This window comes from Symsagittifera roscoffensis, chromosome 7, assembly GCF_963678635.1.
Source record: "Symsagittifera roscoffensis chromosome 7, txSymRosc1.1, whole genome shotgun sequence".
Lineage (NCBI taxonomy): Eukaryota > Metazoa > Xenacoelomorpha > Acoela > Convolutidae > Symsagittifera > Symsagittifera roscoffensis.
Window position 1 is genome coordinate 4,272,957 of NC_087068.1, and position 26,661 is coordinate 4,299,617.

At 32.9% G+C, this 26,661-nt stretch overlaps 1 protein-coding gene across 1 annotated transcript; it reads right to left on the reverse strand.

Moving 5' to 3' along the window:
* Positions 1 to 6,260: 6,260 nt before the first annotated feature.
* On the reverse strand, positions 6,261 to 12,447 carry LOC134851020 (Kruppel-like factor 1). The gene is made up of 4 exons (XM_063866900.1): positions 11,722 to 12,447; positions 10,434 to 11,496; positions 10,028 to 10,087; positions 6,261 to 6,641 (listed from the first exon to the last, which is right to left on the reverse strand). The coding sequence occupies exons 1-4, from the start codon at positions 12,127 to 12,129 to the stop codon at positions 6,439 to 6,441; spliced, it is 1,734 nt and encodes a 577-aa protein (XP_063722970.1). The 5' UTR covers positions 12,130 to 12,447; the 3' UTR covers positions 6,261 to 6,438.
* Positions 12,448 to 26,661: the final 14,214 nt, after the last annotated feature.

The window sequence follows — 26,661 nt, forward strand, 5'->3', positions numbered from 1 at the left end:
TTGGTGTTTTCATTTGATAGATGTTGCTACCATATAGTGACCGCTAATGTTGTGAAGTAAATCATTGCATCGAATATTTACTGTCGAAAAAATTTTTGACACGTGATCGTATTTAGAACGTGATTGATTCGAACTGTTTTGCTGTTAGAAACAATAACCCAGCAAAAGAAAGAAAAGGAAGTTAGTTAATCTACAAAAAAAAGATTGCCAAACAGAAACAAGACTGCTCGTATCAAGGCGACGCCCTGAATGTTCCGACTGCCTTTCAAGGTCTATGAAGCAGTGATAATCGCAAAAAAGTAAATGTAAAAAATTTTTCTTCTTAAATTTGAGATTTTTTGTAAAAAATCATCACCCCACACGCCAAATAAAATACAAAGTGATAAATTTTGCTCCTAGTAGCAACTTTGGAACAATTTATAAGACGGATCAAACCTCCGCTGACGCGTTAATAGCGCGAAATATATCCCAAGTTAGCCAAAATGTCAATCTTTAAACCCCATAATTTTACAAAAAATAATCACAGGTAAAATTTCTTGTCAAATTTCTTGGTGAAAGACAACCATACCGTTTGAATGGTATAAAAAAATCCGTCAAATTTGGCTAGTTAAAAAGAAGAAGAAAAAAACCACCCCGAGGACAAATATTCCGTTACTTTTGTTATGAAAGTCGGAACAATAAAAATCTGCTCCTGGTAAACATAGAAACTTTAAGCTATCAAAAGGACAAAATTAAGATTGGGTATTGAGGCCTTGAATTGTTTCACGGTCAATATCTGTCAATTCATAAAGATAGTGTGATGCTAAAGCGTAGTAGCTTACAATTTCGGTATATTAATTTATAAATTATGTCATTTGTCTACAGTTATAATCAAACAAGCAGTAATAGGATCGAATCTTGGATCAAATTTCAGCAGGCCATACAATAACAGCTTCCCTTAGCATGCAGTAATAGGATCGAAGATTAAATATGCAACTCCAGTGGCACCGATTTCCGACGGCACCGTGTTAATACTATGCTATCTTTTTAACTTCTCTTGCCCCTTCGCCATAACTACTAAGAAACATTCAATACTTAATGGTTTATGAAAGACCTAAATACCTTATGAAAGACCTACAGGCCTATTTAAGGTTATGAAAACCTGCTCCCACAACACAGTGGTACACTCCCGTTACTTTTACGCCTTCCACAATGTCCTGCCTGCAACATCAGCAGTCTTCGCATTTTTGCAGCGTATTATTGTTCGAGTGAAGGCACCGTAGTTAGTCAAAACCAAAACTTTGTACCCAATATGTTAAAGAACCGTCGTTGTGGGCCCGACCACCGCCCGTCCTTGTGTCGTACGCCCCCACCCCGTTTTTTTGCGCCGCAGCGATCTATACTGGCTCGCCATTTATCAGGAACTGAATCGTAGCTCACTACCATTATAATGGCATGTGTGTTTTGGGCAATTCAGGAGCGCCTTCACTTTGAATCGTACCCTTACCTATAACGTGAACGCGATCAAGGCAGTTCAAAGGCACGTGCAATTTGAAATTGCAATCAAATGATTGCTGCGCACCATCACTACCAAAGCGCCGCAACGCCATGATTTTATCTAATTATAATCAATTAATTCTCACTTTTGTAGACTCTGACAATAAAATTCAATTTTATCTGATTTTTATCCATGGAACTCCAGTGCGCGTAATATAATTAAGCTTGAAAAAACGGTGTTATCTCTTTTAAACTTTTTATGAGATTATTGAAGTTTTAGCTTCCTAAGTTAATGACGAGCATGAAACTGAGTATAAAAGTTTGGGTATGAAATTTGGCAACTTGTAACTTGACATGTTCTTGACAAAGTTTTTTTTTATTTATCGAGACTGAGTCAGAAGTATTACAGGCTGCCATCAGAGTCTCAAAACACTACCATTAGAACCTTAAAAATTTTTTTGCATGGTTTACATTTTTTTTCAGTTCATTTGCTACCGATCTGCTGTGTTGGTTCAGAGTGACTAATGGGCATGCCTTTTTTCAAATTTTAATGAATAATACCATAACAAGCTTCGAAAGTTCGCTATCACTAGCAAAATAGTTCAGAAGAATTTAAATCCAAGTCATTTGCCAAAAGTTTTGCAGCGGAGGCAGAAACAGTGAGCACAATACAATTTCCACGTTGCATCCCCTGTTAAGGGTAACCTGTTTTTCTTTGGAAAAACAGTAGTATTTACCTTTCGAAATAGTCTAATACGCAAAATATACAGAGTGAAGTATCTGAGAAAAAATCTTAAAAACATCTAAAATATCGTCTGTATCAGCAGCCACTAATGTTTGTCAATAATCTCTGCCACCAACATGGGTTATTCTTCCTCCAGCAGTTATAAGTGCCTACTACAGATTATTGAGTTGAAATTCACTTCCAAAAACAGAAACGTCAACGTTTTCCTTTCATGTGTTTTCTTTTGTACACAACCCCGTGAGTCAGCTTAAGAAGCAAATGGTTCCTCCGGAGCACTATTAGATTTAACCGTAAAATGTTTAACTTGTCAGGTGTTACATCCAAAAGCAAGTTAAAGTCACAGTAAAAGCCGGTAATGGTACCGCTGTTTGGGCGTATGCTTAGGACACAAATAATATGGGTTCCAGTACTACACATAATTACACTCTGTTCAGTCTTGTGATTCTAGGTTAAGATTAGTCCCGAATTATATGAGAATTTCTTGCATGTTTTAAAGCGTCTCGGCAACACAATTTTCCGTACCCGCCAACATATTCCTTCAGGTTGGTGTACTGACATGTGATCAATCGTCTCTCCGTTTCTTGTGGCGAGAAAAGTCTACACTAGATGTGGAAGCATTTCAATACACGCGTACATCTTCGGCTCTCATGATTAACACTACATGCGCTAGTTTTGCTCTAAAGCAAACATCAAAAAACAACAAAAAACAGCCAGGCTATGTATTTGGAAGCAAAATATGCAGTAATGCAAAAAATTTACATGGTTGACTATCTTGGTTCCGTCGAGAGCCCTGAGAAAGCATTTGTGCTCATTCAAGATATAGTTGTTATACAAAAACTAAGTGGTTCAAACTTACTTCATTTGTATTGAAGTTACTGAGCTAGCTGAACCACTGAACCCGGTAGCAGAGACAGCTCCGGAGAAAGGAAAAAAATCAGTTGATCCTGAAACGTCATCCCAAATTTTATGCTTGAAATGGGACCACACAAAGACTCATTAAAGTCGTGGTATCAATTGTGAGCTTAAGTAACTCGTCATGCAACGCTCCGTATTAAGTTGGTTGTCGTCCGTGTTCGACCCGAATGGACTCGTCGCCATGTACAGAGTGAAAACTCGTTTATTTATTAAGATTATTTCATGTTCAAGTGGCCAACACTTGGATGACAAGTCAACTAAAAATGATAAGACACTCTATCCCGATTGGCATTCCGGGTTACCCAAGCGGTGTTCAAAGATATCGCCGCCTCAAAGATTTTTTTTTCTGTTTCAGTGGAAAAAATGGAGTTAAAGTTTTTTGATGAACCTTCCCATGAAAAGTTTGGGATTGATGTTTTCATTTGATTGATGTTGCTACCGTCGATGATATTCCGTACCCAGGGGATTTTCTGTGCAAGATCTGAAATTCTTTATTTTTTACATAAGTTGATTCTCAGATTTGAAATTCTTAATTTCAGATCTTGATAAGAATTTACAAATTTCAAATCTGAAATTTGTATCTGAAATGGAAAATTTCAGATCTGAAATAACCTATAACCTTGAAAAACAAAATTTCAGATCTGAAATCAGATCTGTGAAATCTTTTGTTATTTTATAATTTATGCACTTCGAGCTAAACATGGAGTTTTTATTTTTTGATGTTTCTACAATACATAATTAGGTTTAGGTTAGCTAGCGGTCAGAAAATTTCTGAATATTTTCACAAACATTTGTTTTCGAACTAAATTTCTTGTTCAACTGTGTTAAAAAGTTTTCAAAACTGTAAGAACACCTGTAACATACTTCCGCAGTCTCCAACTTGAAATTTTGCTGAGTACTTGCTAGTAGCTAGCAGAAGCTAAAAATGAATCAAAAATAGCAAAAATTGAGTCCGAATCATTGATTTTTCAGATCTGAAATTACCTAGAAAAACTAAATTTCAGATCTGAAATTAGATCTGAAATAGATTTTTTCAGATCTGAAATAACCAAGAAAAAGAAAACTTCAGACCTGAAATTTGATCTGAAATAACCAATCTTTAAAGTATCCAAGCGTTATTTAAACATTTCACAACCTATTTCAGATCTGAAATTAGATCTGAAAAAGATTATTTCAGATCTGTTTTAGAAATATTACTGGGAACGGGATTGTGACCGCTAATTTTGTTAATTAAACTTTTGCATCGAAACCTTACTGTCGAATAAAGTTTTGAAACGTGATCGTATTTGGAACGTGATCGATTCGGACAGCAAAGGAAAGAAAATTATAGTTACCCGGGTTGACCTCCATACACCGAAAATGCTTATCAAACAATTCCATACATCAAGTGTGCGGAAAAATGCTTGTCATACAATTTTCATACACTTTCTAAAAATGGTTGAAAACTGGTATAAACTTATTTCTGTGGCTGTTTGATTCTATTAAAACAGCCTAGTGATAAAAAAACTGAGGTTTTCGTTTTTTGAAAAAAGTGTTTATCATGCAATTCCCATGTAATTTTGAAAATTTGGCCCAAAAATTTTTTTGTTTTTTTTCAACCGCAAATCGAATTTCGTACGCAAACAAACATTTTTCGCAAATTTTTTTTTGCATGCAAAATTTAATGTTTTGTGTGCATAACGTAGTCCTGGATACGATAAAATTGGCTTTTATTTTCTTTTCACGCAATTTTTTTTTTCAAAAACGCTGAAAATTCCTACTTCTTTTTTTCATGGAGTGTTAATGTATGACTTGATCAATGTTTGATAAATTGAAACTTCAAAAATTTGAAATAATCATCATTAAAAAATTTTGCCAAAAAATAAAAGTTTGTTACTTTTGTTATGTGAATTGTGAAAGACCGCCAATTTCAGGTCGTTTTCTATGCATTGTAAATGCAAGACCGTCCGACCTTCGGTATTTTGAGTAACCAAGGTCTTTGTCACTTGTGTTCGGTTGCAAACACAACCGAAAATTTTTCAGAAACTAATTTAAGAAAGAAAAAATCAAAATTTTTGGTTTATGGGAAAACACCTATCATACAACTTTCATATATGGAAAAATGCATATCATAGAGTTTTCATACAATTTTCTGTACGTATGGAATTGTATGAAATTGTATGACAAGAAGTTTCTCATATATGGAAATTGTAAAATAAGAAGTTTTGGTCAACCCGGGTAGTTAATCTATAAAAAAAGTTTGCCAAACATAAATAAAAATCTGCTCCTGGTAAACATAGAAACTTTAAGCTATCAGATGGTCAAAAATATGGGTGGGTATCGATGCCTTGAATTGTCTCACGGTCAATATATGTCAATTCATATAGATAGTGTTATGCTAAAGCGTAGTAGTTTACAATACAATTGCGGTATATTAATTTACAAATTATGTCATTTGTCTACAGTTATAATCAAATAACTGGCGTTTACACAGATTATTCGGAGTACAGGGCCATGTTTGGATAATTTGCAAACTGGTACATTATTACATCATACACCGCATCATTCTATAATTGAATCATAACATTTTTTTTAACTTCACTCGCAAAAAAAACCACCCGAGAATTTTTTTAGTGTATCTTGTTTTCATTGTTTTAGGAGTTTTTCTAAATTTGGAAGAATAAGAAAATTACGGGTGGAAGCTAAAATACAGCGCATCGGTTACTTTTCACCAAGGATATATCGTGTAAGTTCAAGTCAGGTTTTCAATCAAAATAGACCATCAAACAAACCGCAGTTCAGTGTCAAAACGCACCGATAGTGATTGAAAACTTTTGAATATGTGCACATGATGGTTTCTTGCTAAATGAGTTTCATGATAACATGATGATCATTTCGACAGTGAAAATCGTCAAATGTGATTTTGTTTTCCATTTTTCAATCGGGCGTCTCTTCGCCTACCCTCCTCTGCTGTTTTTTGTACAAAAAATCCATACTCTTCAAAAGCTGATTCAGCAAAATTCGAAACTTTTAATGAGTATTAAAACTTTCCCTGAAAAAAAAATGTTTGTTCATATTTTGTTGAAAAACAATTAAAGACCCGTCAATCTGAAAAAACAAATAATTATTGAGCAAAATTCGAAACTTTTGATGAGTATTAAGCAACTATTCCCCTTTTGCATACTAAAGGATTGGGATAGATGGCAAATAGCATTACACAAATCCCCCTACTTTGAAATGCGAGGGGAGGCGAAGGGAGGGGATAAGAGATCGCAGAAGAGATCTATATTATCCAGCTCAATCATCACTCAATCAAATTTAGTTCACATTTTCTTCATCATGGCCTGCAGGGGCAAGTGTCGTTTGAAGTGGAGAGTTAGATGGTCCGAGCGGGAGAATCTCCTGTCGCAGATCTGACAGTGGAAAGGTCTCGCCCCTGTGTGTTTGCGCATATGGCGAGTCAACTCATCGGAGCGGGCAAACCTCCACCCACAAGATTCCCAAGTGCACAAGTAGGGCTTCTCTCCTGCTCAAAATTAAATCATCATTCATTTTTATCATTGCTGCTCCAAGAACAGAAAAACGAGAATTAATGAGTTCATAGTAAACTTAGGCAAGTTTTCAATTCTTGTTGATGTCTTTTGTTTTCGGATAGGGGCTGGGTTTTAAGAAAACTATTTTTTTTTTGCTTCGGTTAGCATCATTTCATAATGTAAACAAGGATATGGTCTGTTATGAAAGTACCACTAAACTTTCTGACCGCTTCCATCTTAATTTAGAAAACGGATCTCTATCAAAACCAGGGGCGGATTTAGGGGACGGTTGCCCCTCTCCCCTCAGGGATTCGACCCCCCCCCCCCCCGACCCTTTGGTACTTTTTAAGAAATCCATTTTTGGCCGACCGACCCTAAAATTTTTCTAAAGGCGCCTTGGAATATATACTAATTTTGAGGGGGGAGCGCGCGCCGAAAAAACGCAATTTTTTGGTCAAAATTTTCCAAAAAGTCCCTAAAAACTCCATTTTTGGACTGTTTATTAAAAATTTTGCCTGCGCCGCAGAAAATTTGGCCAAAACAGGGACTAAACCGTCCGTAGTGAGAGCTCGAATAATCAATTCGGTCGACCTAAAAAAAAGGTTGACAAAATTTTCGAATTTTTTTGAAAATCCCCCCCTCGAGAAAAACCTAGATCCGTCCCTGATCAAACCGCTGTATTTCTATTTGCGCTGTCTGGTAATTTGTACGTCGGTTGATTTGACGGTGACAAAATATCCTGTTATCAAATATTTCAAAATCAAAAACAACTATTAGTTTCATTTCTGACTGGTTTTAATGAAAATATCAAAAATTTTCCCTAAAAAAAGTAAATGTTTGTTCATATTTTGTTGAAAAACAATCTAAGACTTGTCAACCTTATAAAAAAAATCAATAATTTCTGTAAAAACTTTATCACGAACCTTTTTGGCAGCAATTACGCAAACAATACTCGTGTTAAAATAAGAGTCAGTTTTTTTTATCATCCTCCGCTGCCCATTTCATTGCACAATTTTGAGTAAAATTGTCGTTGCGTTCTTAAACTTGTTGTTCCGACTATCGATACGAAAGTAACGGAATATTTGTGCTCGGGTTGGGTTTTTTTTCTTCAGACAAATTTCGACTTTTTAACTAGCAGTTTTTGACGAAATTTTTTTATATCATTCGAAAGCTATTGTTGCCTTGAGCTTGAATTTGAAAAGATAATTTACCTGTAATCATTTTTCGTAAAATTATGGGGTTTAAAGATTACCATTTTGGCCAATTTGGGACAATTAACGCGCGATAAATTTCGCGCTATTAACTCGTAATGGAGATTTAATCCGTCTTAGAAATCGTTCCAAATTGGTTCAAGGAAGCTTATATGCCATAATTGATTTGTTAATAGGCGCAAAATCTATCACTTTGTACTTAATTTGACGTGTGGGGGGATGTTTTTACATAAAATCTCAATTTTTTTCAAAATTTTTTTTTTCATTGAAATTTTTTATCTTATTAATGCTCCATAGACCTTAAAAGGCAGTCGGATTTTTCAGGGCTTCGCCCTGATACGAGCAGTCTTGTATAATTTTGGCTTGAGTTTGTATGCAATTTTGTCTGTTCCGATTTAAAACTTATTGTTTCAGAGAGTTATTATTTTGAGAGATATCTCAATAATCGATCGGTAGTAACAAAAATTCATAAAATTGGTTTGCTTTGCAAGAAATCTTACAAAAATTTAATTTCTAGAAAACAAGAATGGAGAAACAATAAAAAGTTGTACGTTTTGTATGTGTCGATGATTGCGGCTCAGAGTTTTTTTTGCTTATTTATAGCCAAGAGTGATTGTGCTTAGCTACGGTGATGTTTCAGCAACGCTACCTAAGGAACAAAGCCAACAGATAGTTAGAAAGTGATAAAAAAATTGAGAAAGAAAAGCAATTGGTGATTTTGGCAGTTATTCAACTTTCGATTTTTTTTCAAAAATCAATCGCTAATAAGCTGTTTCAGAACCAATAAGCCTTTATGAAGTTTAAAAAAAATCAACAAACGGAGAAATTAAAATTTGTTGGAATTTAATTAACAGCTCCGTTTTTTGAGCCATTTGTTTTTCTAGAGAAAAACTTAAATTTTCTTCCAATTAGCATGATTTTGAACTGAATTTAGCCAAAAAACTAAATCCAAACTTATTTTGAGCATTTAAAAAGTAAAGGTCTTTCATTCCGCAGATTCCGCGGCAACTTTAAAAAGGCTTTGTCGTGGAATCCGCAATATCTATTTTTCTTTGATCTTTCATTTGTAATCCAATCCACAGAAAACTGTCTCAGTCAAACTACAACCCTAAATGTTAAGCTGATTTCTTAGATCTTTTCACTCATTTCCTTGATCTTCCCGCTTTTTGGGAATTCCACGACACAACAAATCTGCCGACAAAATTATGCAAGAAGCTTTTATTTGTGAGTTAAGCTTTAGTTTATTGAGCGGATTCCGCATTTAACTTAGAATATGTTTGAAAACTATTCCCTGGATTTCAGGGTCCTAGAAGCAATCAACGGCGCGCGTGTTTACAAAAAGCTCGGCCTCTTTTGACTTTTTCTTGCTAAAATTGATATTTTGTGCTTTAAAAAATTTAAAGTACAATTTTTAAAATTTTTTTGACCTGCTCTGTATCAATCTGCAAGTAAGATTTTCACAGGTTTTTTCCCATGTCAATCATTACAGGTTTAAAATGTTGGATTCCTTAGACTAAACTGGAGCGACGAGTGAAGATTATATGATGTTTGTGTGTCAAAGTTATGATAAAATAAAATAATTTTAATTGGAAAGGTTTTAGTAGTTTAGCTTCAATTTTATGATTATTGAAAGTAGTGAGCACTCTTATAAAGGTTTTACTGATTTTTAGGGTTTTTTCGAGGAAAAATTCCTAAAAATTGTTGACGCTCAGTTTTGATTTTTTGCGGATCGACTTTTGATTACTTTTGCTAAATGGAAGGTAAATTCCTTTATCGAACAGCGAAAATGTGCAGATCACGAAAAACGTGATCGAATTCTAATTTAGAAAATGGAACTCGATTATCAGTTTACTAAAATGTTTACCTAATGATCCAGTTTTCTCAAATTGGCTTAATTTTATCAAAAATACATCAAACTTGAATTGTTTTCTAATTTCAAAGAGCTTTAAAGGCATCTATTTTTTCTAAAATATTTGCATGTTGAAGTTTTTTTTAAAAAACAAGTCAATTTTTTTCCTGATTCCTTGCGTTTGTTACCCTTTTCCAATGTGAGTTGGCTATGCTTATAACTATTTATTGTTTTGGGCAGCCAAGGTTGACGCACCTCACTTGAAAAAAAAACAGAAAATTAGTTGTAAAAAAATCAGAAAGAAAAAATAATTATTTACCTGTGTGCAGTCGAATGTGGGCTTTTAGATGGGAGCTTTTCGTGTAGACTTTGGTGCACCCTGGAATAGAAACGTTCATCAATTTGGATATTTGATCAAATTTTTCATAGCCGTTTTTAGAAAGATTTTAAAGGGTCGATCGTCGAATTAAATAATGAAGTTCGGAAATAAGTATTACTATTTTGTTAAAAAGAAACTTGGGTCTAGTGATAAGTATCCTACTATTACAAGAAATAATTAGTCACACGTTTCAAAAATCGTTTGCGCTTAACGGTTGAATTAATTCCTTTGAGGGGTGGAAACTCGATAGTAGGTAACATAGGGGCAAACTTAGCGAGACCCAATAGGTTTCGCGATTTTTTTTAAATTTCGAATACTTTTGGATGCAGCCTTTGTAATAACTAACCTTCATAGTTGCACTTGTGAGTCCTTCTTTTTTCCATAGCCGGATCGTTTTTCCTGGGTCCCCTTTTGAATGCACTGTGGTTGTTTATCAAGTAGTCCTGCAACATCCTCATTTCCAGTTCCTTTGTGCCCAAACTGGTCAAAATGCCCTCCGAGTTTTTCCCCGCCACTTCTCCCGAACAGCCTCCACTTACACAAGTTCTCGGATATGACGTCATCATTATGTCATTCTCCGATGGACTAGAGGGTCCGGATTGGGCACTGCTCGGCGACATTGAGAGGCTTTTGGGCGAGTTTCCGTGGAAAGAATTTGCGCTGCTGTCGAATCCGGAATCGTAACCCGAGGGCGAATTCCAATTTGGTAAATTATAAATAGCCGGTGAAAAATTTTGGCACGTTGCCGCGTCTGTGTTGTTAGTGTAGTTAATGTAATTCAACATCAGTGGTGATGTTTCGTCTATCTTCTGGTCGCTACTCACTGAATTGAACTGATGACAATTTGAAATTTGATGATCACTGCTGTACTGATTACCAATACAGTCGTTGAAATCTCGATTATTGTCATAGTTCAACATTGTCGGAACAGGTACATAAGGTGTCGAACTAAAGTCATCGTATTGTGACGGTGTCATTTTAGAGTTTTGTTGACCGTCTTCTGAATTCGGAGTTTTCGGGTTCATACTTTCAAACCACTTTCGGCTCATCTGGGAAAAAGAAATCAACTGTGAAATTGGAGAGACTTTTGTCTCGTTTTGCTCCATATTTTCGTTGAATTCTTCGTCGTATTTCTGCCAAGTTGTGTTTGTGTTCTGAATTATATTGTTAGTTGTTGTCATAGCGGTTCCATGTTGAACCTTGTCAGGGTTAGTTGTAATGATGTTTAAACTTGGGATATCGTCAAGTTTTGAAGATAAATCGGATGATTGACAGTTATTGTTTTCAATACCGGTCGATCTGAAACTGCAAGTTTGCGTGTGGTTCTTCTTCTGTTGAGGACTTGATGATGAGAAAATGTTTGGGTCCAATTCATTCAAAATTTCATCAATGTCGTCAATGTCAAGAGCCTGAAACTCAAAGAATATTTGAAAATATAACTGAATTTTTAATTTTATGATTGCTTTTAAAGACCTATAAACATCATCATGTGTAATAAAAACATCACCAGTGTTTTTTAATACCATTCTTACAGAACTTATTGAAAAAGTTGGGTCCATTTTTTATCTTAATAATTTCCAAGAGCCGATAACACCTGTTTTTATATTTTCATAGGTGTTTTGGTGTTAACTCACCAAAAAACCTGAATTCTTGTTTGGTTCTTCCAGATTCTGTTGGAATGCATCGCTTTCTGCTGTCATTTTCGACACTGAAGTTTCACTCCGACAGCAAAACTCAGTCGTTGGTGCAGCAAAGTTCGTTTCGGTCTTCAGACATCGATGCGGTGTCGGGTCCCGAAATTCGACACACGTCTGTTGGTTTGGTTCAAACTGATTACAAGATGGCGAATAAAAAGCGAAGTTGTTTTCGGGGTTGTTTGGATTGGGGCTAAAATGTGGGTACTGATTTTGTGGCGGGTAATTGGGATAATGATGATGGTTGTAAAACACATGAGTAATATTATTATTATATATGTTGATATCGTTAGTTTGCTGAAGATTTTGAGCAGAGCAGTTTGAGTTTTGCACAATTGCCCAGTCCATGTTTTTGTGTTTGAATTTCGAAAGTTGAACAAAAATGATTTACAAAGTAAAAGCAAAAATGCAAGTTTGGTTATAGCTGTAAACCGAAACTTTAGTCGAATGTCATAAACTGGTAACTAGCTCTGATTTTACCAAAAGTGGCTATAGCGGTGCTCGTGGGGGTTTTCCGTACTTCACTGTTAATGGAATAGCACTAACTTACTCCATATGATTCCCTATGTTTAATAAGTAACGGGACTTTTCCAACTCCGCGAGAAGTTTTAAATCCTTTTGAAGTGCCGGCAGATTTTGACAATCCAAATCTGGTCCCACGCACGGTGATATGACCGTCACTTTTCCTTGAAAAGCCCAGAGAACTCTGCCGCGGCCGCCGCCAGCTAAACGGAACCCAGATTCAATTTGGAGTGATTCCCTCGTCGCTTTCAGTTGTTGTTTTGAACTTTATTATTTTGTTATCTCTCGTAAGACCACCGCAAAATTGCCGCTCTAACTTTTCGTGTTTCTGACCAAGTTTCAGCAAAATCGTTGGTGTTTCTGGTTAGCATTGCCTCTCTTCAGTCAATAGCACCATGCTTCCAGGCATGAAAAGATCAGGAAAATGTTTGTAGAATTATTTCGATCACGTGTTCTTGTGAAACAGTTTAGTTGTTCACAAAACTCAGCAGAAGTGTCGACAGTAAAACATAAAACTTTTCAAAACATGCTTTTTCCACATTTTTAGCTTCAAAATCTTCCTCTATAAAATTAAATTAACAAGACATGCAAATATAATTAACAAAGGAATTAACGAGTCAATATCAGATGAAGAATATCACTAAATAACCGTGAAAGTTTACTCATATCAAAAACTTGGTAGCCACGAGAAGTTATTTTTGACCACTTCCGTTGCGAAATAGGAAGATGAAATTATGGATTTTATGGGATCTGTGAAAGTGTCCGCTTTTTAATCGAAATGCTCAAATTTCTTGACCCACAATGATCGGCGCTCCTTGCTTTAAGACTCGGCAATTCAAAAAAATCATAGAAAAAATTGTCTGTAATACTTTACCAGCGTAAGCCAATGATTTGCCGTTGCGAGTTAGAATGTTTGGTTTTTAGTTATCCACGCCAAGCTTTGGCTGCCTTAGAAACAAACCTATTTCCAAAAACATAACCTAGTTATTTTTGGATCTTGTTATCTAGAATCGGACCACTAGGTTTTAGTATTCGTTCTGAGCAAGCGAGCAGTCATATGGCATCTGTATCAATCTGTTTCAGTTGAACTAAAAATAATTACAATAATCGTTTTTACTGGTGTTTTTTTAAAAAGAAATCATGAAAATATTCAATAAAATTTAATAACAAAAGAACGAAAAAGATAATTAATTAAATAAATAAAAATGTTGTCGTTTCAATTTTGTTTTTCATGATTGTTGTTTTTTAAAATTAGAGTCAATTTAAGACAAATAATTTTTAGAAATAATTTGATAGTGAGTGTTTTTGAATGATTAATTGGTTTTTTCATCCGTTTTTCTCTGAATTTTTTTTTTCGTTTTTGTCTGATCAAACTTTCTGATTTTCAAAATGTAAGTCAGATTTTGCTTTCGCCTTCAAAATTATTACAACGAAACAAATTTTTTCGTCTCTTCTTTCCAAGTTTTATGTTTGAATTGAATTTTAAAAAAAAACTATTTTTTAATCTGACAAAAATAATCAAGAATTTTTTTTAGGAATTATTTTTTCTCGTTTTTAACTGTTTCAAAAGTTTTTGTCTAATGATTTGCTGCAAAGGTCTGGATCATCGCCTGATTTTTGATCAAGAGTAAATTTTTGCACAAACGAAAAAAAGTGAGATTAAGATTGGTATTAGACTAAGAAGTTGCACGAATATATCAGAACGAAGATCAGATAGCGTGAAGAACAGACCGTGTTCCTTATCTGAATTTGTTCTATGAGAATGCTACCACTGGCATTTAGCCCATCTGGTGCCACTAAAAGTCTCAAAAAGTCTTAACTAACTCAAAATCAGAAAAATTAGAATTAGAAAAAAGACAAAAATTCAAAACAGCAAAATGTTAGATGGAATAGACACTTTAATAGAAATGTCTCTACGTCTCAATAAATCAATGCCAATATTTCAAACAATTCGGAAAGTACCAGGTATTGGATGAAGAACGAATTCACGGCATGAACATTGATTGAAAAGCGGACCAAGATACTACATGACAGTACGAAGCAAACCGCAAAAAGTTGTTGTCTTCAGAATCTTCTATGTAGTAAATTTAGATTTTCATTCCTTAATATTAAAACAATTTTACTTGAACAAATGATTCATCTTCTTCAAATATCTGTTTGGTGCTTTATAGATCTTTTATATAACAAAAATAATGACTCATAAAAAGATACCCAAGTCGTTCCTATCATCAGAAACTGCAGTAAATTAATTTGAAAACTTTTGGAAAATTGAAAAATTTTGAATAAAATGTACAGAAGTTAGTTAGTAGAAAAGTTTAAAGATAGTTTTATCAAATTCATTAAAAATGTCTTGCTTCTCACGAGACCGTCTTTTTTTTCGCTTCACCACCTAAAACATAACCAAAATTATTCAAAAATTAACATCATTTAAAATTACAACCCTGAAAGTATTTTTAAATCCATAACTTATCTTAAACTTGAATCTTCTATTTATCAAGGCCTATCCTTAGCTTTTGATAATATAAATTTGCTGAAAAAACAGATCATCAAGGTATTCCTTGGATCTTCAAACTAAACCTTGATTTAAAGTTATATTTAACTTAATCTATTTTGATCATCAAGGCTTCCTTTGGATCAATCAGAACAAATTTGTTCTCCCCACCTCATTTTTTGAAGTGTTGAACGACCTCAAAAGTCAACTCACTCTTCAATACTTATCAAAAACCCAGGACCGATAGAAATTGTTAGAAAAACTAACCACTATAATTGCTTCAGCGTGGTTACTGATCCTTCACTTGAGCTCTTTCTCTTAGTTGACCCAGGCTAAAAGCATTAAATTATTAGTAAGCTCCGAAATAGTACTTAATGATCTACTTGTATTCTAATTATACTAGAAACTTATTGATTGACTTACTGTTTTCCAACCCTTGATCACAAACTAAACTCCTAAGTAAACCTAAGTAGGTTTTTCATACAATAAAACTTAGCTTAGAGAAAGTAAACATCATTCTAACGAATCGATATACGCTCTCTCCATCTCATTAACCTCGACAATCTATGCCCCAAGTTCGGATAACTACAAAATAAGCTTTTAAATAAACCCTTTAAACAGAAATTCCACATAACATATATAAAACACAATAACATTAGGTTACCCTTTATTTCGAAAAATAAGCTGACTACTAACATCTTGAATAGTAAATTACAAAAGAAGGTCAAATAAACAAGAATAAATAATACAACGCAAACACTTGAAACCATTATCAGGTAAGCTATATAACTTCTCTACAGGTTAAGAACGTCAATATAATAGCGATCGAAATAAACAAAAATTATACATGTCTGACCTTGAATTCAAACCAGTTCATAAAGATTTTAGAGCAACATTTTCATCATTAAATATGCAAAAGGCACAAACTCAGATATAATATCTCTAAATGTATACAACAATTTACCTTATAAAATCACATTAGCCGTAGGACTTTTAGGATTTTGCGATACAAATGCAACATTTTATCCGACATAAAAAAGAGCATTTAGAGTAAATAATATTCTACAATTATTAGATGTTTGCCAATCAACAACTCTCAACGAAGAATTATCAAATAAAAACATAACTAGCGATTCAAAACGAAACACAGATTATTTCACAAAAATACACTTTTTAAACCAAAATTTCAATCTTCAAAATACACAAGTGACCAACAAAAACTATTTACAATGTTTAACTTCCAAAATTCTCCAATCAAACAAAAAAAATTTGAGCAACTTGCAGAACTATTTATGAAAAACCCAAAGGCTTATGCTACATCTAAAATTGACGTTGAAAAACAGATTGGCTATAACAGCTCCCTTTTAAACTTGACGCACTTTTCAAAAAGCAACGAGCAAAAAAAGTACTAATTCACTTACAAGACAAAGTAAAACATTTATTAGACATTCTGGAGCAATATGAAGTCATATCACCAGTAAGCAAAGAAGAATAACCAAAAGAAATTACTTTGATAAATCACGTTATCTTTCTCGCTAAAGACGAATCACTGAAGGTTGATTTAGACGCAAGATATCTCATTTCCCAAATTGATGAACCTAAATGTTATCTGCCCATAGAACCAATCCATGTACTACTCACTAAAAAGAATGGTAGTATTATACCACAACTGACATCAACAGCGCATATAATCAAATGCCATCAGACGAGCAATCACGACATCTTACACATTCGTTATTGGAAACCAACAATACGAATTTAAGAGCTCTTCTATGGAATTTCCATAGGACCCGCAGCTTTTTGAGCCTTCATGAAAAACTTCATGACCACTCATTCTTAGTAAAAACATAATCAAATACTCAGCCAATGTTTTTATACATTCACAAACGAAACAAAAATTGTTTAAAGTATTAGAAAAATATCACCAAATTTTACTTAAAGAAAACATGAAAGTAGCCATAGACAATTCACTTATCTTTCTCACTCGTGTTAAATTGCTCGGGCATATAAATGAAAGTAATACAATTATTCACTTAACATCAGGAACAAATGTAAAATTGAAACTTCGGCCTCCATCAAATAAGAAGAAAATCCAAGAAATTCTTGGAATGTTAAAATTTTGGAGTAAAAATGTTTAAAAAAAGCAACTATAGCAAAACCATTTTATAATGTTCTCTGACAAAGAAATAAGTTCAAATGGACACTAGAAACTTTTTCTCATCCCTCAAGCACAATTCCAGATTCAGATCAATAGTATTCGTTCTGAGCAAGCGAGCAGTCATATGGCATCTGTATCAATCTGTTTCAGTTGAACTAAAAATAATTACAATAATCGTTTTTACTGGTGTTTTTTTAAAAAGAAATCATGAAAATATTCAATAAAATTTAATAACAAAAGAACGAAAAAGATAATTAATTAAATAAATAAAAATGTTGTCGTTTCAATTTTGTTTTTCATGATTGTTGTTTTTTAAAATTAGAGTCAATTTAAGACAAATAATTTTTAGAAATAATTTGATAGTGAGTGTTTTTGAATGATTAATTGGTTTTTTCATCCGTTTTTCTCTGAATTTTTTTTTTCGTTTTTGTCTGATCAAACTTTCTGATTTTCAAAATGTAAGTCAGATTTTGCTTTCGCCTTCAAAATTATTACAACGAAACAAATTTTTTCGTCTCTTCTTTCCAAGTTTTATGTTTGAATTGAATTTTAAAAAAAAACTATTTTTTAATCTGACAAAAATAATCAAGAATTTTTTTTAGGAATTATTTTTTCTCGTTTTTAACTGTTTCAAAAGTTTTTGTCTAATGATTTGCTGCAAAGGTCTGGATCATCGCCTGATTTTTGATCAAGAGTAAATTTTTGCACAAACGAAAAAAAGTGAGATTAAGATTGGTATTAGACTAAGAAGTTGCACGAATATATCAGAACGAAGATCAGATAGCGTGAAGAACAGACCGTGTTCCTTATCTGAATTTGTTCTATGAGAATGCTACCACTGGCATTTAGCCCATCTGGTGCCACTAAAAGTCTCAAAAAGTCTTAACTAACTCAAAATCAGAAAAATTAGAATTAGAAAAAAGACAAAAATTCAAAACAGCAAAATGTTAGATGGAATAGACACTTTAATAGAAATGTCTCTACGTCTCAATAAATCAATGCCAATATTTCAAACAATTCGGAAAGTACCAGGTATTGGATGAAGAACGAATTCACGGCATGAACATTGATTGAAAAGCGGACCAAGATACTACATGACAGTACGAAGCAAACCGCAAAAAGTTGTTGTCTTCAGAATCTTCTATGTAGTAAATTTAGATTTTCATTCCTTAATATTAAAACAATTTTACTTGAACAAATGATTCATCTTCTTCAAATATCTGTTTGGTGCTTTATAGATCTTTTATATAACAAAAATAATGACTCATAAAAAGATACCCAAGTCGTTCCTATCATCAGAAACTGCAGTAAATTAATTTGAAAACTTTTGGAAAATTGAAAAATTTTGAATAAAATGTACAGAAGTTAGTTAGTAGAAAAGTTTAAAGATAGTTTTATCAAATTCATTAAAAATGTCTTGCTTCTCACGAGACCGTCTTTTTTTTCGCTTCACCACCTAAAACATAACCAAAATTATTCAAAAATTAACATCATTTAAAATTACAACCCTGAAAGTATTTTTAAATCCATAACTTATCTTAAACTTGAATCTTCTATTTATCAAGGCCTATCCTTAGCTTTTGATAATATAAATTTGCTGAAAAAACAGATCATCAAGGTATTCCTTGGATCTTCAAACTAAACCTTGATTTAAAGTTATATTTAACTTAATCTATTTTGATCATCAAGGCTTCCTTTGGATCAATCAGAACAAATTTGTTCTCCCCACCTCATTTTTTGAAGTGTTGAACGACCTCAAAAGTCAACTCACTCTTCAATACTTATCAAAAACCCAGGACCGATAGAAATTGTTAGAAAAACTAACCACTATAATTGCTTCAGCGTGGTTACTGATCCTTCACTTGAGCTCTTTCTCTTAGTTGACCCAGGCTAAAAGCATTAAATTATTAGTAAGCTCCGAAATAGTACTTAATGATCTACTTGTATTCTAATTATACTAGAAACTTATTGATTGACTTACTGTTTTCCAACCCTTGATCACAAACTAAACTCCTAAGTAAACCTAAGTAGGTTTTTCATACAATAAAACTTAGCTTAGAGAAAGTAAACATCATTCTAACGAATCGATATACGCTCTCTCCATCTCATTAACCTCGACAATCTATGCCCCAAGTTCGGATAACTACAAAATAAGCTTTTAAATAAACCCTTTAAACAGAAATTCCACATAACATATATAAAACACAATAACATTAGGTTACCCTTTATTTCGAAAAATAAGCTGACTACTAACATCTTGAATAGTAAATTACAAAAGAAGGTCAAATAAACAAGAATAAATAATACAACGCAAACACTTGAAACCATTATCAGGTAAGCTATATAACTTCTCTACAGGTTAAGAACGTCAATATAATAGCGATCGAAATAAACAAAAATTATACATGTCTGACCTTGAATTCAAACCAGTTCATAAAGATTTTAGAGCAACATTTTCATCATTAAATATGCAAAAGGCACAAACTCAGATATAATATCTCTAAATGTATACAACAATTTACCTTATAAAATCACATTAGCCGTAGGACTTTTAGGATTTTGCGATACAAATGCAACATTTTATCCGACATAAAAAAGAGCATTTAGAGTAAATAATATTCTACAATTATTAGATGTTTGCCAATCAACAACTCTCAACGAAGAATTATCAAATAAAAACATAACTAGCGATTCAAAACGAAACACAGATTATTTCACAAAAATACACTTTTTAAACCAAAATTTCAATCTTCAAAATACACAAGTGACCAACAAAAACTATTTACAATGTTTAACTTCCAAAATTCTCCAATCAAACAAAAAAAATTTGAGCAACTTGCAGAACTATTTATGAAAAACCCAAAGGCTTATGCTACATCTAAAATTGACGTTGAAAAACAGATTGGCTATAACAGCTCCCTTTTAAACTTGACGCACTTTTCAAAAAGCAACGAGCAAAAAAAGTACTAATTCACTTACAAGACAAAGTAAAACATTTATTAGACATTCTGGAGCAATATGAAGTCATATCACCAGTAAGCAAAGAAGAATAACCAAAAGAAATTACTTTGATAAATCACGTTATCTTTCTCGCTAAAGACGAATCACTGAAGGTTGATTTAGACGCAAGATATCTCATTTCCCAAATTGATGAACCTAAATGTTATCTGCCCATAGAACCAATCCATGTACTACTCACTAAAAAGAATGGTAGTATTATACCACAACTGACATCAACAGCGCATATAATCAAATGCCATCAGACGAGCAATCACGACATCTTACACATTCGTTATTGGAAACCAACAATACGAATTTAAGAGCTCTTCTATGGAATTTCCATAGGACCCGCAGCTTTTTGAGCCTTCATGAAAAACTTCATGACCACTCATTCTTAGTAAAAACATAATCAAATACTCAGCCAATGTTTTTATACATTCACAAACGAAACAAAAATTGTTTAAAGTATTAGAAAAATATCACCAAATTTTACTTAAAGAAAACATGAAAGTAGCCATAGACAATTCACTTATCTTTCTCACTCGTGTTAAATTGCTCGGGCATATAAATGAAAGTAATACAATTATTCACTTAACATCAGGAACAAATGTAAAATTGAAACTTCGGCCTCCATCAAATAAGAAGAAAATCCAAGAAATTCTTGGAATGTTAAAATTTTGGAGTAAAAATGTTTAAAAAAAGCAACTATAGCAAAACCATTTTATAATGTTCTCTGACAAAGAAATAAGTTCAAATGGACACTAGAAACTTTTTCTCATCCCTCAAGCACAATTCCAGATTCAGATCAACCATTCTATGCCATTTGTGGCGCCGCAAATTTGGTATTGGCGCAGCACATTTGCAATCACATAAGAGTACAAGCTAAATGAACCTTATATCAGCAAACTCAAGACTTTGTAACGAATGAAACTTGAACTCTCTTATTTATGATATAATGCATACACTCACAGAATTTGAAATTCTAAACATTGGATCAAACATCCAACAGTTCTATTCACAAATCGCAAACCAAGATTTTCTATTTACGCAAAAATCAAACCCCAACCATAGAGTTTATAGACTTCAACTTATCCTGATGCAATTTACAAACCTACATATAATTTTGACAGCAGGAAAAAACCTTGCTTTGCCAGACACACGTAGTCAAAACACACCACTTGATTTATTAAGACTGAAAACAATGGTAGAATTACCACAGAATAAAATTTTTTTTCTTGCAAAAGACGAAACATCACCACAACTAGAATGCAAGTATGCAGTGGAAACTGACTCTGACACTACACAAAAAATTATTTCAGATCATTTTCATTCATACCTCGACTGTCAAAATAACCAATAGGATGTGGATTTCTTAGGAAAATCTACGTTTAAAACATTTTCATACTCATCATGGATCAAAAACAATACACAACAAAAATCACTTAATCAATAGACAGATTGGTTTTTAAGCCAAGGTTAACAACATAGCAAAATTTATCAAAAAATGACCAAACAATTATTAAAAGACGAAACGTTCAACCCCAAGTAAATTAACGTTTTACACTAGCAACCAATTTAAAATTAGGAACATATTAATGTCTTAATGCTACCTTTTATAATACAGAAGGGAATATCTAAAAATTGCAACCTATCCACTAAGGACCATTCCAAAAAATTGAAAAAATCCACAGGTGTTACAAATAAATTTATTGATCCTAACATAAAAGAAATAATTCAACATAGGAACAATCTTTCACCATACTACTCAAAGAAACACGCCATTCGCGAATTAAATTAATGGTACTATTTTACAAAACTAAATATCGTAGAAAAACCCCCAGAAACTGACAACCAACAAAGTCATAATTTAAATCCTTGTTTATTTTTACCCAAAACAAATCAACCAGCAAACATTCAGAAAATTTCCAGAGAAAAAAAAACACTAAAAAACAAAGGAATAATCATAACTTACGTATTGAAGAAAACAATTACGTACCAGAAAAAGGAGAAAAACAACGCCAATCATCGCGACTCATATTCAATCACATAAAATTTATATAACTTTCATTCCACAATCTAAAATGTTAAAGGAGCAGAATTTCAGGAACCCCCTGATTATTTGGAAAACATTCAACATACTTGGGTAATTTCTTCTCAAAACTCTTTCATTCTCAAACTTAAAAAACTAGTTGAAATTTACCAATCACAATCGTTTCAAACATCACCTCATTTCGGCACCACTTTCATTAGCCGACAAATTGCTAATTTCAAACAGACATGAAAGTATAAAAAGAAGACCTCCAGGTCAAAAATACGCAAATCCTCATATGTGACAACCAACTAAATGTAATATGAAAATCACAAGCTTCTGCTATCTCTCAAAACAAATATCAGCAATATTGTCTCAACTTATACCCCAAATTTTCCCAAAATGGAAAAATTAAATACGCCTACAGACAAAATTTGACAAGATCATTTTTCCTAAAGACGAAATATTCTCCTCAAAACCCCTAAACATCCAATAAAAAAAAGCAAAACTAGAAAACTCGTTTCTAAATCTTCACATGTTACTTAATCAAAAGCTCTTCATATCCAAACCGTTTGTCAAAAACCAATAAACAATCCAATTACACTTGGTTTTTAGCCAGAAAAAAAAAGGATTTCGACAAAGCAAATCTTTTTTCAAGACCAGTGCAAAATTTTAAGTTAATCATTTAATTTTTACAATTAATTTTTGTAACCTTTTTACAACTTTGTTTCCTTATCATTGACACTCTAGAAATAGCACTTGGCTTCTTTTCACAATGTTTTGCTTTATCTTCGTAATTTTCTACTTGCTCATAAAAACCTACAACAGCTTCTTAAAAATCCTTGACCACCTCCTCAGGTACAAGATTTCAACATCTTTTTTATTTTTGCGACATTCATTTTATAAGAAAGGCATCTTTGTCCTTTGGAATTTTTCTCACCAATCTAGTAAATCCATCAAAAAGGTAATAATTACTTTCGCATTAGCATCAATCTTCCTAATCAAGTTTTACCCCTTACATTTATCACAACAGAACTTGTCTACAAATACAATAAACATAGAAAAATAGACATTAGGCTTCATAACATTCTACAATCCAATTTCAGGATTATCAAACACAAGTATCTTTTAATAATTTTTTCCCTAAAAACCCTTTCTTTTTGTAATTTTAGAATCTCCACCCCACCAAAATCCTACCCCTCCAACAGGACCACAAGACCCCCTGGCTACACATTATGATTGCGAAGAAAACCAACAAAAAAACATTACACAAGTACGCAGTGAGTCGAGTAACATATTGCGAAACCGAACCACAAGACAAAGAATTAACAAATATAGTAGCAACACTTTGTTCAAAAACACGAGCTACGACTCTAACAGGGTATAAGTTCACAGAAAATTTTTCAGAGAAAAAATTACATTGCTCACAAGTCTCAAATGGAAATAGAAAAAAGCTCGATCACCAATCCTTTTACAAAAACAAATTCGAAAGACTTTTGCTTCTTAACCCTGAAGATTGCAAAAACTAATTACATCAATAAAAAAATAAATACAAACAAAGGAACAAATTCTAAACTAGTAACTTCCAAGTCTTATCAGATTCTGCACATCAAGCACAACATGAAAGACACCAAGGTCATTTTAAATTAGACAATCAATATCGGTATTACGGCGCACACGGACGTCTAAAGCATACCAAGGAATAATGTTTTTCGAGTAGAAAATCCAAATAGAAGAAGTACAATTAACACTTAAGAAACGATACTATATCATACTGTATCAAGGAAGACGCTTACCTGGTAAAGATGATCAAGGATATTGCAATTTCACCACTCGGACAGAGGTAACCATTGTTTGGTTCCCTGAAGAGACGTGTACCAACTTTCAAGTCGCTAAAATCCACGCAAAAATAATAAAATTTCACAAGAAACATTTTGTTGAATCAATTCCTCTTAAAAAAGTAAAGATTAAAGATCAAATAGGCAAAATTGAAACTATATTAACGGCATTGAAAACAAATAAACACGTTATCAAAACTACCCTTAAACAAAAGTAGCTATTTTTAACCACTTTTCAAGACACAATTTTCTCAAATACGAAAAAGGTTTGACAGGAAAACAGGAAAAAATTTGATTAACCCATCACATCCATATCAGAGCCGCAAAGGTAAAAAATTTTATATCCCTGTAACGATTAATATAAACACAAGAAATCCTGGCGGAAAAAATTACCCAGAAGATAAAGATAGCCCACGACTACAAGAACCCTCACTTATGAATAACAAATGTTTTGGTTCAATCCACTATGATATGCATATTGATATGAAACCAGATTATACAAAAAACTGACTTTTTCAGGAAATGTCACTACACTAATTAGAAACACTTCATCAATCATGTGAACTTGAACGTACACAGGTTTTAGTACATAGAAAAATTTGAATAAAGCTTAGACTAAAACTGTTCTCCATTTGGTCAAGCTCCAAAACTAACCCGCAAGTACCTTTATACTCTAAATCTTTCGAGACTAAGCGATATAAGAGTAAGATTAGGATTAGTATTTTACTAAGAAGTTGCACTAATCTATCCGGCCGAAAATAATATAGCGTGACGAAGAGACGGTGTACCTTATCTGAAATTACTGTATGAGAATGCGACCTTTGGCATATATTTTAAAGTTGAAAAAAGGTCAAAATACAGTGAATTTGTTGCCTGTATAAATTGGCGACAGTTTGCGATGAAAAAATTGAAGCGCACAGTTTTTGTTTATTTGGTATATTGTCCTTAAAATGAGAACAACAGCTTTTTTATCAGGGAAAAATTGAATAGTTTTCAAAAAACGAAGCAAAAATTTAATCACTACTGTTTGCTTAAAAATGCTGAAATCATAAGCAGCTTTTACATTACAGTTGTTTTTCGTCATGAGTTCAAGATTTTAGGATTTACAGCAATTCTGATTGGCATTTCTTTTCTATCGACAAGTTTCTCAAATTCTGCATTGTAAATTCCCATGTAGAAAAGTTTTCATTTCTTGTTTGGTTTGATTCATTGATTTCATTAGTCCGTTTTTCCCTGAATTTTTAAATATTTCTTGTCAGCATATTTTGCAACATAACCAAATAGAAAACGTCAAATTACATTGAATTGTTGCCTATTTTTTTTGCCGACAGTTTTTGACTAAAAAGGTAAGACACATGCAGAGTTTTTGCTTTTTTATACTGTGCCAAAATTTGAACATATCATGACGATTCAAAATTTGAAAAGAAGAAGAACAATTAATCAGGTTAAATTGAATAATTCAAAAATTAAATCAAAGTTTCAGTTAAAATTGTTCGTTTTAAAATGCTTTTTTTTCACAAGCTTCAAATGAACTCATGGACAAAAATAGGCGCTTTGTTTGGTAGCCAACTTTGAAATGTTCCAAATTTAAATTTGTTTTTTTTCGTATTTAAAAAATTGAATTAAAACGGATGAGTTGATTTCAATCCATAAAAAATTATCTTTTATTGTAGGGCTGTGACATGGAATTAGGTTATTATAGTTTTTTTGAAATCACTTACAGCGCAAATTTTCTTCTTGGTTGACTTTCTGGTTTTCCTCTTCGAAAATTTCATTACAAAACACGTTTTGTTGTCTATTTGTTTTCAATTTTTTTTCGTTTCAAAAATTTTCACAAAAAAAGTGTTTTTGACGAAATTTTTATAAAAAATTGTTTTTTGTCGTTTTCAATTTTTTCAATTGTTTTTGTTTATTTTAGTTGCTGCAAACTTCTGGATCACTGCCTGACTTTTGAACAAGAACAAATTTTTGCAATTTAACCATGTTGAAAACGTCAATTTACACTGAATTGTTGCCTGTTTATTTTGCCGCGAGTTTGTGGATTAAAACAAAAACAACAAATATCGATCAGTTTCTTTCTGAGTTTTTTCGAGCTACAATTTCATTTTTCATTATTATGATTGTTTTAAAAGCTTTTTCAGGCTATCAACTGTAAGATATGGTAAATCGATTCGTTTTTTATCTTCTGAAATGTTTCTTCCTATCCTTTACAGTCTTATTTGATTGAGTGCACAAAATTGTTTTTAAAGTCGAAACATAACAGAAACATATTCTTAAAATAAGCTTAGCTAGTCAAGAATTTTTGTCCAGTTTTTTCCGTCCAAAATATTAGAAGAGATGCAAAATTTATATGAAATCATCTAATGACATCATTAAACCCCAGTAATTTGTGACAAAAAATGCTGCATAATCCAAATGAAAAAAAAAACTAAAAATGAAAGAAAGCTGCCGAAGCTGACAAAAATTGAAGGCCGTTGTTGTCCAATAGTATCTACCGTTTTGATTTCTTGGGTCTTTTTATTCAAAATTTTCGTTGCTTGAGTTCGAAGTGAGAGGTTAAAATTTAGAATTAAACCTAACAGTTTGTATCAGACTTTTTCACTACATTTTGTTCATTGATAACAAGGCGGCCTCTTTCTATCCGCATTCTGATATCTGTTTTTGACAAAAGTTTTGAACTCCGATATCGACGCCTCGCCAAAAAAGAGTTAAAATGTGCAAGGATATTTGTAATTGGCTTATAGCATCACTTGAAGGTATAGATGACGCATGCACCATTCAACTGTCTGCATACAGTACGAAAGTACATCCATCGCAGATATGATTGAATATCGTTGATAAA